This window comes from Ceratotherium simum, chromosome 12, assembly GCF_057802395.1.
Source record: "Ceratotherium simum simum isolate JZ-2026a chromosome 12, ASM5780239v1, whole genome shotgun sequence".
Lineage (NCBI taxonomy): Eukaryota > Metazoa > Chordata > Mammalia > Perissodactyla > Rhinocerotidae > Ceratotherium > Ceratotherium simum.
Genome location: NC_141911.1, coordinates 35,669,267 through 35,684,448, shown reverse-complemented (window position 1 = coordinate 35,684,448; position 15,182 = coordinate 35,669,267). Strand labels below are relative to the sequence as shown.

General features: G+C 41.8%; 1 protein-coding gene across 5 annotated transcripts in view; it reads left to right on the top strand.

Moving 5' to 3' along the window:
* Positions 1–7,140: 7,140 nt before the first annotated feature.
* DCLK2 (doublecortin like kinase 2) overlaps positions 7,141–15,182 on the top strand; it is a 147,647-nt gene continuing 139,605 nt past the window's right edge. For 2 of the 5 annotated variants that reach the window (XM_014780199.2, XM_004420904.3), the window contains exon 1: positions 7,141–8,187. In XM_014780199.2, the coding sequence (XP_014635685.1) occupies positions 7,767–8,187 (421 nt within the window). In that variant the 5' untranslated portion in view covers positions 7,141–7,766. The remainder of the gene's footprint in view (positions 8,188–15,182) is intronic. The other 3 variants (XR_015553806.1, XM_087437552.1, XM_004420905.3) reach the window with 2 other exon arrangements.

Below are 15,182 nucleotides of genomic sequence, written 5' to 3'. Positions count from 1 at the left end.
TTTACCAGATAGAATTATAACTAAGATAGGAAAAAATAATGTCAGAGCTGGCTGATACCATTCAGTCTGTGATCCAATTCAGAGGTTTTTCAAATCACTCATTTGCTCCACATAAAGCTGTGTATTAAAATAATTATATCAGCATCAACCTTATTAGTAACTCTTTAAGGCTTTCTTCAATTATTATAATGGATTTTTCTGATGTTGAATGTGGATAAATTTCTTTAAATATCATCTCTGATTGAATATCTTGACATCTATCATAGACTGAAAGGGGTCTGGGGATTAACTACAGTTTCTTGTTGAAGGTCTTTAAATTAACTCTACCAAACAAGTTTATACTACACTTAACAAAACCTACTGGGATAAAACTTCTGCTCCAGGGAAATTCTTTGACCACACCAGTAATAAAGAAAAGGTGACTGATGTTATCCACCCATTCAAGCAACCAGTCCAACATCAAAAGTTTAGACACTATTTGAGTTAAGATTAAATAAAATATAAAGCAGTTGTGTGTAGAGATGTATGAGGGCCACCATATTGCACTTCTCTGCTTCCCTTCCCTTAACATTCTAAGAATTTTAAGAATTATTTTTAAGAATTCCCCACCGAATTGTGCAACAAACTAGTAAACTACATGATATGAGGTAGGTAACTTCAGAACCATTCCATGAGAAACAACTGGGCTATTAATAGTGGTTTGCAGAATTTCCGTAATGTTACAAAACCTATCATTTACGTATTCAGGCCTTGCCAAGTCTATTAAAGGAATCTGAGAAGGCTGAAGAGATTAAGATAGTCCTTCTTAACAAATAAGAATTTAAAGGAGAATTATTTGTAAATACTTCAACATACTCCATTTTCTACATAGTTCTAATTAGAAAGCCAGATCTTTAACTTTTTTTTAGCCAATCATTCTATGTCTAAGTGGAAAAGAATATAATTTACCCTGGAACAGATTTTTGTTCCAAGTTAGCACCAAGATTTTATTTATTTGTTTTGAGAGAAAGGAGGAGAGAGAGAGAAAGAGACACCCTTCTTTCTTCTCTATACTTCTAGAAACTGTTGCTGGGCCCAGAGTTGCCGCCCATGAGTTGGTCATCAGAACGTATCAGACATTTCAGGGCACAGACACAGCAACGGCACCTGGGACAGAGGCCCCTGGAGGGCCGACTCATTTGAGAGCTTTCTCTTCATGAGGACATTAGATTAAACTTTTGAACCAAGTAAGACCCCCCAGGAGTTCTGCTTATCACCAGAGAGAGAAATCCTAGGAAGAAAAATATTATTATTGTAGTAATAAATACATAGTAATTAATTGTAATTAATTTCAATACTGAAAGAAATGTAATTTTATATTGCTGTCAAGCTATTAAAAACGAACATATCAGGGGCCGGCCCCGTGGCGCAAGCGGTTAAGAGCGCACACTCCGCTGCAGCGGCCCGGGGTTCTCGGGTTCAGATCCTGGGCGAGCACCGACTCACTGCTTGTCAGACCATGCTGTGGCAGCGTCCCATATAAAGTAGAGGAAGATGGGCATGGATGTTAGGCCGGGGCCAGTCTTCCTCAGCAAAAAGAGGAGGATTGGCAGATGTTAGCTCGGGGCTGATCTTCCTCACACACACACACAAAAAAATGAACATATCAGTTCCACTAAGATATATATTATCAAGTAATCATCAGTTACATTAAGATGTATATTATCAGGTAATCACACGCATATACCTCTTCACCTTAAATGTTGTGTGTGTGTATATATATATATATACACACACACACATATATACACACACACATATATATATCAAATCTTTTATGTGAATAGTAAATCATGATCAATAGCAATTATTTCAGATAGGACTCTGTGAAGTACCAAGGAAAAATTATTTTTTAAACTTAAATACATTACCAAATGAGTATAGATTTACTAAAAGGGACTGACCAAGTCTGAGTAGTATCACTATTTCCATATATAACATAATTATATTGTTTTAACATTTGAATATTTCAAATATGTGTATGGGGTCCAGAACATTTGTCCTCAAATAACCAGCTAATTTGCATTATAAACCTACTGTAAGTATAAAGATCATTAATTTTTAATTATAAATTCCTAAAGAGACAGATCTCTTTTGTGATTAATGAGTTTTGAAGTCTCAAAATGAACTTTTCCTAGAGGCAGCATACCCTGGAGTCAATTTCTATCTCTGCTGCTTAATCTTTCCTTTCTGATTTCCTCATCTATAAATCTGTTTCTTTAACTAGGTCATAACTACTTATTAATCATTATAAAAGCTTTATTGTCCTTTAAGTACTCATGACCATCATTATTTTAATCTAACATTCAGAATGACAGGAACATAGTTTGTCACATTCAGTTTTTATACAAACATGAAATGTGCTACTGAGAGGAGGAAACCACTAAAATCATAATCGATCTTAACATAAATAATTCTTTTTGAATTTTAAATGAAGCAAAAAGCTTAGATTCAAAGAGTAAATATTATATTGGGTTTGGGAAATATTATTCTACAGAAACAAAATGAGAGTACTATAGTACTTTTCCATGTCTTTCACTTTCGATATTATTAAAGTAATTGTTGAAAATCACTCACTGTGCCTGGATTCCCTTATCTGGAAAGTAGGACTACTACTACCTGCATAGATTTTCTTTTTAGGGAGATTTAAGAGAAAAAATTCTAATTTCTAAGAAAAAGTTGCTATATAATTTTAATGTTTTTGTTATTTTCATTTTAACAATTATGGCAGCTTAACTAGCAAGAGACAAAAGTAACTGAGTATAATTCGAATATATGGAATTTACATGAAAAGTGGGAGCCTTTGTCCTAATTACTTTGTGGAAGTGAAACGTACCAATAGGAAGAACTAGTCAACCACAGTTTTCTCACAGGAAAAAGTGTTTGTGTGCTATATATATTTAAAGCATGCATATTTGACTTTTTCTTCAATTCATCTGATATTTTCATTAAAAAATTAAACTTGGAATTTTTGAAAGACTTAACCAATGAACTAAATTTGAATTTTCTGAACCTGAAAAGGTAGTTTTAATCATTCCCTGATATATATTTGCAAAGAAGTCATTAATATACTTGGCAAGTGCTATAAGAATCATGGCTGAAAAGGACAGCAAAGCTACCAAGGTGAAACCACAAATGAGAGAACAGTTTGTCTGAATTTTTTTTCCAGTCTGGGTACAGGTTATGGGGTAGAGGTAGAGAGCTTCTTTCTGAGCCTCTTTGCTTTATAACCTTTCCTGTTAAAGCTTAACAGAAAACACTAGAATTTATAATCATTAAAGAGAATGAAATAAAAAATAATGCTCAGTTTCAAAAATTCAAGTTCATAGTCACCAGGCCTTTTCACTGAAAATAGTTGTTTCATCACTTTTTCTTCTGGAAGAAATGCTTGGCATGCAGTGAGCTGGAAGGAAAACATGAGACAGCAGAAAGTCTCAGCACAGTGTGGTCTAAAAGGTTCACAAGCAGCATCCTTTATGTAATAAATAATGGAGTAGCTGGAAAACTGCCTTTAAAAGCAGAAGTTTCTAGCCAAAAGTGAAGACTAGCCAATGCATTGGAGAAGTAGCATGAAGCAAAACCAGGAAACGTGCAAGGCAAGTTTCTTATGTAAAGCTCCATGAGGAAGTATATAATGAAATCTCATATAAACAAATTATGCTAAATGAAAATTTGCATTGTATTTCTTAGTCAAAGTGGAGGTGGGGAGGTGAGCAGGGGAAAAGGGAGTTGCTCCCATTTGGCTAAAGGCAGTTCTAAAATTGTGTTGCTAATCTGTGTGATCCAAAGAGAAGTGTAGAGAACAAAAAACAATTACCTCTCCTTCATGCCTGGTTGAGTTTTTCTGCCCCAAGTGGTTTTTAGGAGGCCCCTCTTGGATATTGCCAACAAAATTTTCACAGCCACTAGATACTTCGTGATTTAAAATTATTATAGATCAAGAGCAAAAAGGGGTTGTTTCTAATCACGCAAAAAACAAAGAAGGGATTTTGGAATGAAATTCTTGGAGTCTCTGTAGCATACAAATGAAGCCATGTTTAAAGTACTTTGAACTAAAGTTTTTTTTCAGATATGTGTTAGATTCAGAGGGGTTAGGAAAAGGTATAGAGAATTCGCAAGCAACAGAGAGATAAAGTCAAGACGCGCTTCCAGGTGGTGAAGAGGCATCTGCTGCCAGCCCCTCCTAATGCAGCCCTTTAAATCAGGACTTGGCAGACAGAGTTGGTAGACCTTGCAATCACCAAGGAGAATTAGACCATCTCTGGAAGGATGAATGATTAGCAAATCAGAGTGTTTCTTGGTTAGAAAAAAGGGGTATCTTAACAAAGGAAAGCCAGTTCAAATCTCTTACTCTGCAAATTCTGCACTCGCTTGAAAGGGAAGAATTTGCTTTGGTTCTAGAAATCTTAAATCATGAAGTAACCCAAATTAATCAATAATCGCCTACCTAGAGATCCCAAATTTTGTTTGCATTAGAATTGTGAGGCTGAAACGGATTTTTTTCCACCTCAATAAATCTTCAAATTTTGGCCAACTGGGTCTTGATATATATCGTATTCATTAAGTAAATATCTTATGAAAAGTGATTGCATCTTAATTCTTATGTGAGGGTCAGGGATAAAATTCGTTGAACAAATTAATGTGAAGAGCAAGAGCAAAATAATTTTTTTTTAACTAAGTAACAGCTTTGGAAATACTTTCTCTTCTCCCCTCAGCCACACTGAAAAGCAGTAATCTTTGTTTAACTTAGGGATACAATGTTAGGGAATAATGTTAAAATACTGGTATATTATGTCATTGTATTCACAATTTAAAGAGGGCCAAATCTTATCAGAGATCTTTGAGTGAAAAAATGTGTATATGTCAGTGTCCTAAAGATTGAATGACTGAAGCTTGTGCTACCAGCCTGCAAGATGACCCCACTGATCCTTGACTCCTGGTAGTCATACCCTTGTGTAGTCTCCTCCCATGTTGAACAGGCTGACCTGTGTTACCTAAGGATATTTTGGGAATAACAGTGTATGACTTCCAAGGCTACATCATAAAAGACACTGTGGCTTCCACTTTGTTTTCTCTTGGATGCTTCCTCTGGCAGAAGCCAGTGAAATTGTGATAACACTCAAATGACCCTACAGAGAGATGCTTATGGTGAGGAACTGAGGCCTCCTACCAACATCCATGAGAGTGAGCCATCTTGGAAGTGTATCTTGCAACACCAGTCTAACCTTCAGATGACTGTGGCCCCAGTCAACATCTTAATTGCAATCTCATGAGATCTCGAGCGAAGCTGTTCCTAGATTCCTGACCTGTGGAAACTGCTGAGATAATATATGTTTATTGTTGTAAATCACTAAGTTGGGGATAATTTGTTACTCCAGCAATAGATTACAAAGTCTCCCCCCTACCCCCGAGAAATACTAACAAATGAACACACCCATTTTTAAGCCATTTACAAGTCCTTAATGGGGACTTATCTCAGGGAAGTGGTCATTTAGTTCTTTATTTCTCTAAGTGTTGTACCAAGACCAGCAGCATTGACATCACCTAGGAGTTTGCTGGAAATACAGAAGCTGATTCCACCCCAGACCTACTGAATCAGAATCTGCATTTTATGAGACTCCTCCACTACATGTAAGTATATCAAAGTTGGAGAAGAAGCCCTATCTGTCATTTGACTCCTAATGCTACAACTTATGGTTGGAAACCTAACTATACATTAGGAACACTTTCAAAAACCACTGTTGGAGAAGCCTATCCCCCAGAAATTCTGATTTAATTGGTCTGGGTTGAGGGCTATTATGGCCATGGACCTAATTATACTTCAGAATTTTTCCCCTGGAAAAACAACATCAAAGTCTCAGATCAGCTCTGACTTCCCATCATCTCCAGTCCTGGTTCTAGAATTCACATATGCTCAGGTATGTCCCTGAGACTGCCCTTGGGGAACTATAGTGCACTGAGCAGGAATCTTCTGGGGCATTTACCATGTGAGGGCAACTTCACAGCTGCTGAAGAACTATTGCATATATTTTTGTCTTCTCTTATTCATGCTCTTCCTGGATTCAGTTCATGCCAAGAAAAGCATCCATGCCTTCCTACCTTAACAGGTCGGTTTGGATTTGCTGTCCAGGGCCACTCAGAGAACCAGGTGTTGAATAACCTAAAGTTTCAGGGTGGCTTACCCATCTGTCAAATTAGGACCAGACATCTTTTAGTTTCATCTTTCCCTGATGGCAGAATGGAAGTAACTAATGTTTCCCACAAGCCTTTGGAAAATATGTTTTTACTGTTGACCAGTCACTACTAAGTTAAGATTTCCAGTATGATGGGTGCTTACAAATGTTAGACCTTTTACTTAATAAGCTCAAACTGACATTAAACACCACTTGAATGTAAGGTGGGGAGGGGTGCAGGTGTTACCTCTTTACTGATCCATCCCCAGTGACCGAAACAATGCCTGGCACATGGCATGCTCTTAGTAACCATTTGTTGATTAAATAAATCCCTCAAAACCCAATAACTTCTGATCATTCATTCATTCAAAGTTACTGAAGGAACCATGTTAGCGAATCTGCAATGGAAACTGTTTTATCAAAGAATTTTTTTAAAAAAAGGCCCAAATTTCCTTTTAAAAAAATACATTTTATGCCCAAATTTAATGCCAGGTTTCAGATTTCTGCCCTAGTTTGGCCTCGATTCCTCATTTGGAGGCTGGCTAAGAGTGTGATCTCTGCCCTTGAATCTCCTTCCTTTGTAGTTTTTTTGGCCTGCGCCGTTACGTTTCCCAGGCGTTGCAGCGCGTGCCGCGGCTGCGCCCATTAGCGCGCTGCGCGGGTTTGTAGCTGTCAGGCGGCCGGGGCTGCCTAGGACCCAGGAGGAGCCGCTCCTCTCGTGCTGCATCGCCTCCTCGCCCCCCTCTCTCCCTCCGGGGCTCAGACATCCTTTAGGGGCTGGGAGCCCCCTCCAGCCCTGACAGCGGGCCGCGCAGGCGGCGTAGTCGGGTCCGGGCGCGGATGCTCGCGGGTGGGCCGGGCCGGCCGGCAGCGGAGAGGGCGCGCTGCATTATTTCCCGCTAGGGCCGGGCTCTGGGGAGGAAGGGGCCCACACGGCCCTCTCCGCCCGGGCCCGCGCGCGCCGCCCCTCCGGCAGGGCCTGGGGGCGAGCGAGGCGGCGGCGGCATCCCGGGCCCGGGCAGGGCGCGTGGGCGGGCCGGGGCTGGCGTGACGCCCCCGCGGCGCCTCTCCCACGCTCCCGGCCCCTCCCCCTCGCCTTGCTTCCTTCCCCTCAGCGCGCCCGGGAGCGCCGGCGGACGCGAGCCGCGGCGGGCGCCGAGCTTTGTGTGCGGCCGCGGGCCCGGGGCGAGCCTCGGGCGGCCCAACTTTGCGGCTCCTAGCCGGCTCCCAGGCGGGAGTTGTGAGGCGTGGCTGGGTGGAGGAGGCGCTTGGGGGGGCGTGGGGCTCCCCGGCGGGCGGGAGGACCGAGCGAGCCGCGCTGGACAATGAGCTGGGCAGCTCGACGCTGCGGCCACTTTTAGGGGGGGCGCGACGCGGCCGCTGCCTCCGCGGCCCCACCTGCAGGGAGAGGGCGGGATGTCAGAGCCAGGTGTCCCGGCGCTCTGAGCCCCCTTGCAGTCAGGCGTCCCTGAACTGGTTCCCGCATTGACACCAGGCTACCTGGAGGCTTTGGCCGGGACGTGTTTTTCGTGGGGAGCCCTCGGTGCAGCCGTGATGGCCAGCACCAGAAGTATTGAGCTGGAGCACTTTGAGGAACGGGACAAAAGGCCGCGGCCGGGGTCGCGGCGAGGGGCGCCGGGCTCCTCCGGGGGCAGCAGCAGCTCGGGCCCCAAGGGAAACGGGCTCATCCCCAGCCCGGCGCACAGTGCCCACTGCAGCTTCTACCGCACGCGGACCCTGCAGGCCCTGAGCTCGGAGAAGAAGGCCAAGAAGGCGCGCTTCTACCGGAATGGGGACCGCTACTTCAAGGGCCTGGTGTTTGCCATCTCCAGCGACCGCTTCCGGTCCTTCGATGCGCTGCTCATGGAGCTCACTCGCTCCCTGTCAGACAACGTGAACCTGCCCCAGGGCGTCCGCACCATCTACACCATCGACGGCAGCAGGAAGGTCACCAGCCTGGACGAGCTGCTGGAAGGTAGGAGGGGAGGGCCCGGCGCGGCAGGTGCGGCCCAGCAGGTGCAGTGGCCGCCGGCCGCGCGCGCACGCCCGCCCCGCGCAGGGGGGGAGCCTGCGGGGTGTTTTCTAGGCGGCCATGGGAATTCTGCGGTTCTGGCTGCTTTTCCGTAGGCTCTGTGTGTGGGGCGCGTTCCCACATGTACTCTGTTTTTCCCAAGAGATTTTTCTTAAAGAAGAAAAAGCAAAAAAATTCCTAACGGGCTTTCGTTGGAGACATCCTTCAAGATTGGCGAACTTGCTATTTTATTTTTTGAAGTGCGAACTGTTTGAAAAAGTGGGTCTCCCGTAAGGATCTGGGTAACCCTCTAGTTAATAAGCTGTCTGTTCAGCCCTCTGTGTGAACCTCGGTGCGGGCACTTGTGGTGTTCCAGCTTATGGGGCCCTCTTGTACCTGCTCTGTTCAACGCTCTAGGTTGGCTTTCTTGGTTTGGCTTGCAGCAGAAGTTACATGAGGTCAGGAGGGGTGATCCTAGACAGTGGTTCTCAACCTTGGCTGCATCTTGGATCACGGGGGACTTTAAAAAATAGGGGTGCCTGCCCCCGCACCCATATTCGGATGTAATTGGTTTGGGGTGTGGTCTGGCCATCTGGAGTTTTAAAAGCTCCCCAGGTGACTTGAATGTGCAGCCAAGGCTGAGAACCACTGGGAAAGGGTTTTCCATGTTTGGTTGGTAATGAGGTGAATCAGGGTCAGTCTCTCTTGCCTCCTCCCCTGCTGAAAGTAGCTAGTTAGGATGATAGGTAGAGGCCATTGGAGTCAGCAGTTGGGGCCTATTATAAATTAGTAATCTTAGAGTGTGAACTACGTTATTCTCAAAGGGACTGCTTGGCTGTATGTTGTGTCATCCTTGAATTCCTGCGATATTTACTCTTCTTTCTTTTTAGGGAGGAAAAGCATTACTAAGTAGTTAAGAATATATTTCCAGGTCTAAACAGCACCTATAAAGATCAGACAGAACCCAAGTATGTGCTGACTGCATATTTACATACAGTCTGCTCCCATGCATCTTTCTTAATGGAAATGGCACATTCCTTGTAGCAATATTGACTTGGCAGAGAAAGGAAACCGAACTTGGAGCCAACTGTTTTTCTTATATTATCTCATCATGTTCTTATATTATGTTCTGAAGGCCTTATGCCCATTTTACACATGAGGAAACTTAAGCAACGTGCCTTGTCACACAGTAGCTGCAGTATATGCTCCTTCATCTACAGTTCACTGCCAATAAATTGATATAGCTACTCGGAGGAGTAGTATATAACCACGGGAAAGTGGTTGAGTTTATCTGTTGAGTTGCTGTTACCAAAAGTTTTCTTTGCCCTGGCTACATGAGGACCCAACCAAAATTAAGTTGTCTGTTAGTCTACATGTGTGTTTTTTGACTTCACACGTGTTGTCTTAGTCAATTGTGTGTTTTGGTTTTAAAGGCATCCTGAGGTGGTGATGACAACAGGAGGAGTGTAAGTAAAAGGAAGACACGTTGTTAAAATGTCTTTATCATGCTAAATACTTAAAAGCAACATTTGCCTAGATATTTCAAAACTGAGTAACCAATTTTCTGACTGACCCAAGGCTAGATTAGCAGCCCTGTGGAAGGATCGAGGCAATGCCTATTCCTTAAGCGCTTATTACTCACATGCCCTTGGGATACCGTGCCCGGTGTGGTCTGAGGAGGGACGGCAATTTTAATATCCTTCTCTAAAGTAATTTTAACAGTGTGTTTGCTACATGAGATTAATGGACTCCAAAGATGAATATCACCATAGGGGAGAAGATCAAGATGACCATTGTGTGCATTAATTAACGAGAGCATGTACTGTACGTTGAGTTTATCATTGCCCAGGAGGTGCGTGGTCCACTGAGTTGAATCCTCAAACTGTAGTTTCAGCTCTAAATTGAAGGTTGACAAATTTCCTTCCAATCATTCATTCACTGATTTTGAAGGACGGGGAACCATAAGTATGTAAGGGTCCAATTTACCCCACAATATGATGAATAATGATAGTTATAATACAGATATTTGCACAACAGAAATGTTTCCCTAATCAAGCCAATTGCCCACTTGTTTCAAGCAGTATTCAGTATAACAAAATTACTGCAGAAGAAGAAAATTTGTGCCCTTCTTTTGTCATAGTGGCATTCTCTCTGACAGTGGATCTTTGTCTAAGTCTTGAGTTTCCCACAAAATGAGTGGAATACCCTGTTGCAAGGCAGTTTCTAAGAAGAGAAAGAATCATCAGTGTTTAATATCAATCACTTGAAAATTTAAATAGTTTCAACTTTTAGTTAAAATTGTGTGTGCGAGTGTTCAAATTTATCATGCAGAAGAACTAACAGGCTACCTGTGGAGTTGTTATCTGCATCAGTAAAAATAGGTTTGTGGTATTGCCCGTATTGTCAAAATTGACTATTGTGTCTTAGTTCATTGTTTTTTGTTTTTTTTTTTTTTTTTGGTGTTTTAATAGTTTACAACATTGTGAAATTTTGGGTTGTACATTTTTGTTTTTCCATCACCATATATATGTCTCCCTTCACCCCTTGTGCCCACCCCCTACCCCCATTGCCCCTGGTAACCACAATACAGTTTTCTCTGTCCACGTGTTGGTTTATATTCCACATATGAATGAGATCATACAGTGTGTGTCTTTCTCTTTCTGGCTTATTTCACTTCATATAATACCCTCCAGTCCCATCCATATTGTTGCAAATGGGACGATTTTGTCTTTTTTTATGGCTGAGTAGTATTCCATTGTATATATATACGACATCTTCTTTATCCACTCAGCAGTCGAGGGACATTTAGGTTGCTTCCACTTCTTGGCTATGGTGAATAATACTGCAGTGAACATAGGGGTGCATAAGCCTCTTTGGATTGTTGATTTCAGGTTCGTTGGATAGATTCCCAGTAGTGGGATAGCTGGATCATAGGGTATTTCTATTTTTAATTCTTTGAGGAACCTCCATACCGTTTTCCATAGAGGCTGTACCAGTTTGCATTCCCACCAGCTGTGTATGAGGGTTCCTGTTTCTCCACATCCTCTCCAACATTTGTTGTTTTTTGTCTTAGTTCATTGTTGTTAGTAAAGATTCTCTGATACTGTTTTTTTACACCATTATGTTTGTCCTCTCCTCTGGCTCTTCCATCCCATGAAATTTGTAGGTTAGGAGATATTGTTTTTCCTAAAACATTTTTCTAAAATGTTCTTAGTGGAGAATAGAAAGTGATGACTCAAGACAGTCGGGCACGAACACTCATTCAGAGCCCCAATGCCCTTGAATTCAGATGACAAAAGAAATTTGCATGGCCCAGATTTTTTCTTCTGCCCTTGACCTTGCGAGTCTCTGGAGACTAAAAACAGTGTTCAGGTGTTGGCTGGCACTCCTCCTGAGCTGCACTAAACCAGCAGGCATCTTCAGCCTATTGCTTTACCTCCCTTTGCTAGATTAATTTCACTGAATTGGTGCTGTGCATCCCTGTAATCCTGTTTATTCTAAAACTGAATGAAGATCTCTCAGAGGAAGACCGTGAGTCATAACAGTCAATATTGGGAGAATCAGGTTGAGCTATCTGAGGCCACGAGCCAGCCAAGCTCGTAGCATCTCTGGTAGACACCTGAGGATGTCCAGATGACTCGTTCTTAAGTTCTCATGTTCAAGGCTAAGAGTCAGAGCTCCTAGTCTTAGTTTTGTTCCATGAGTGTTCTCCCCATCTGGACATTTTGGCTGTATTTGTAAAATTTTGGTGGCATGAAGAGATATGCTCACAGATAGTAGAACCAGTGCCTGACCTAGTCAGAATCCCTGGGTTTTACTAACTGTGGATTTGAGAAACATTCACTTCAGTTCTCTGGACCTCAGTGTCCTTTTCTGTTGAGTGAGAGGTTGACAAATCACCCCTCTAAGTTAGATCCCTTCTAGTCTAAAAGTATATATCTTTCCCCTACCTAAGTAGTTAATTGCTGAGTGTATGGCCTGGGCTGCCTTTCCCTACCCACAACCTGTCTTCTAGAAAATTGGCGAGGCTGCAGATGTCTTACTACCAAGCAGTGAATGGGTGTATGGCTCTGATGAAGTATTTGCTAGGAGCCAAGAAAACTAATAGCTACCTGTCTCTGCCTCTCTCATTCCAAACTAAAATGTCATTTTGTGTTATTTCTACCTCAATCAACAGTAAATAAGCTTATTGAATTTTTTGGCATATGAGAGAATTTTTATTGTTTTACAAGTGATACTTCCATTCTTCCATTAAGTTAACCTGAAAATTAGCTTGAGTTAACTTGAATTTAAGAAAAATAAGGTTCTAAAGAAATAAAGCACTTTAAATCTCTGAAGTTCTTCTACTAAGCCTAGTTTATTGAATCTGTTTGGTTAGGTCAGTCTCTTTGAAGGTGTTACACCAAAATACAGTTACTGAGAGCATCTTTAAGTAAAAATGAGTCTCCTGAAGAACCCAGATTATAGGGTTTTTTCCCCCCAAAAGGTAGATTTTTATAGTAATGATAGAAACTGAGCTCTTGGAACTTGTTCTGTGAGGAAAGAAATATAAACCCATGAATTACAAAATATTTGCACCTAGACGTCAAAAGCAATACACATTAGAGGTATATATGATAATTAGACATGGCCATTTAACACTGAATTTTAGGTCTGCAAAGCCTTTTCTCCCTGGCAGACTCCTAGATTCTTCAAGACCCACTTCAAATATTACCTCCCTGTGAAGTCTCTTCCCAGAACTCAAGGATGTTGGTCTCAAATAGTTGTTGATCGAGAGCATATTTGTTGTTATTCCAGGTGCTGGGGGTACATTTCTCCTCTCAAGATGCTCACATTCTAGAGAAAGAGAGATAGTGAATGTGTACACACACACACACACACACACACACACACACACGTGCACACGCACAAAGATGGTTCCAGCTGTGAAGTGCTGTAAATGAAGTGGTAATGAGATGGGGACAGGAGAGCCACATTGGCCAGGATGATGAAAAAGGCTTCCCAGAGGAACAGAGGCTGGAGCCAAGGCCTGAGGTCAAGCTTATAACTCTTCCCTCTGCTTATTCACAGCATTTTTCTTTACGTCTATAATGACACTTATCTTTGTAATTAGTGGTATATTGGGTCTATCTTTTGCACTAGACTGAGAGCATCGTGAGCTAAGGGAGCTTGGACACATAATAAATTCATTGAATAAATAGCCCAGAAAATGATTATAGCTCTAAGTCCCTTGGTTGTCAAGGGAAGTTTGAATAAGGTTGTTCCTACATATCTGTGAAAATATGTATTTTGAAAAATTGTTTCAGATAAATCAAAGATGCTACGCTGACTCATCATTGTGGAAAGAACGACTCTTCCATAATACTTGCTTCCATAAATCTGATTGTTCTCTTCATCTCAAGGATTTCCTTAAAACAGGGAGATTCAGATGTACTATTATAATATAGCTGCATAATAAGCTCTTTCCAGAGGTAACGGGAAGAGAAATTTTCTTTTGAAGAATAAAGAATTCTAAAGGGTTGGGGGAAGAAAGGGACTATTTGGGAGAGCATGTATGAGATTAGAGTATGACACAATGTTACTCTGGTAATTATAAGAAAAGATCAATCTTTCTTGAGGGTTTAAACTATGAAAATGGGTGTTTTATGGTCCTGTGATGTGAAATAAAGGAAACTAGATTCCCTTGGGCAGTGGTTGTCAAACTTCTTTCTTCATTGCAGGGAGGGCCAGTGGGGCTGCAATGGCTAGGTCTCTTTTCTCCTCATCCCTACCCACCCATGCTCCTACCACTTCTGTTGTCTCTTCTACTGAGAAAGTAAATCACTACCCTAAGAATTAGGAGTCCTTTTCTTTTCAGCTTTGCTACCATTTATTAGGTGTGTTATATGCAGTCATTGTGTGAGGTACTTTACATGTTTCTTCTCATTTAACTCTTATAATACCCTGTGAAATATGGCTTCGTTGTCTACCCCATTTTACAAACGGGGCAGCTGAGGCTCAGAGAGGAAAAAAAAATTGCCTCCTTTCACCAATGGTAAGAGGTGGGGCTGGAACTTGAGGCCTTTCTCCCTGGCTTTTGAACTTCTATATTCTTAACTGCTATGTTCTACCACCTGTGAGGAAATAGGATTCATTCCTACCCCTGAGGTTTACATAGGTCATTATAGATCAGCAGTCCAGGGCTCCATCACTTCTGCAGCCAAACCTGTTAGTCATTTATATTTGGACAATGAAGATTGCAGTAGTTCATCAGTCATTGTAGGTGTAAAGACAGTTTTAGGATGCTTCCTGTATGGTTCCTGAAATAAAATGCGTTATCCTATATACCTGCAAAATAGGGTCTGTGCATTCACATTCTGCAGAATTGCCTTGCTTGACCTTGGTTTCCTCATCTGTAAAATGAAAGTCAAGTTAGGTAATTGGTAAGGCCCTTTTCCCTTTTAAAGCTCAGTGATCTTGGGAAATGCTTTTGGGAGTGGGAAAGAGAAATGATCTTGGCTGTGTCTGGCTGCGGTCTCTCTTTAAAAGTTGGCCAGATTTTGTGATCAGATGTGGTTACCCAGGTTTAGATGGAGTTCTTAGAACCCTCAATAACCTACAGGAGGATCTTCCCCATAGAATGTTCTCAGGAAAGGGAAAATTACAAACCTAATGAGGGCTGGGACCACAGTTGTCTTGTTCATTTCATTATCCCATGCAGCAAATACTTCTGGCACATGATGTTTGATGACTAATTTTACTTTTGTCCCATATATAAGATATTTAATAGGTGGGATGAATGTAGGTGTTTTTAAAAATCTTTCTTGGTTAAGACAGCCAGCTGGACAGTTGGCTACATATGCGGAGGTAGAATAAATTCATGTGAAAGGCAAATGTTCCTTGACCCTTCATATTTCAGTTTTTAAATAAGTTTTTATTAAAGAAAAATGATGTGATATAGTTACATTTTAACAATTTAT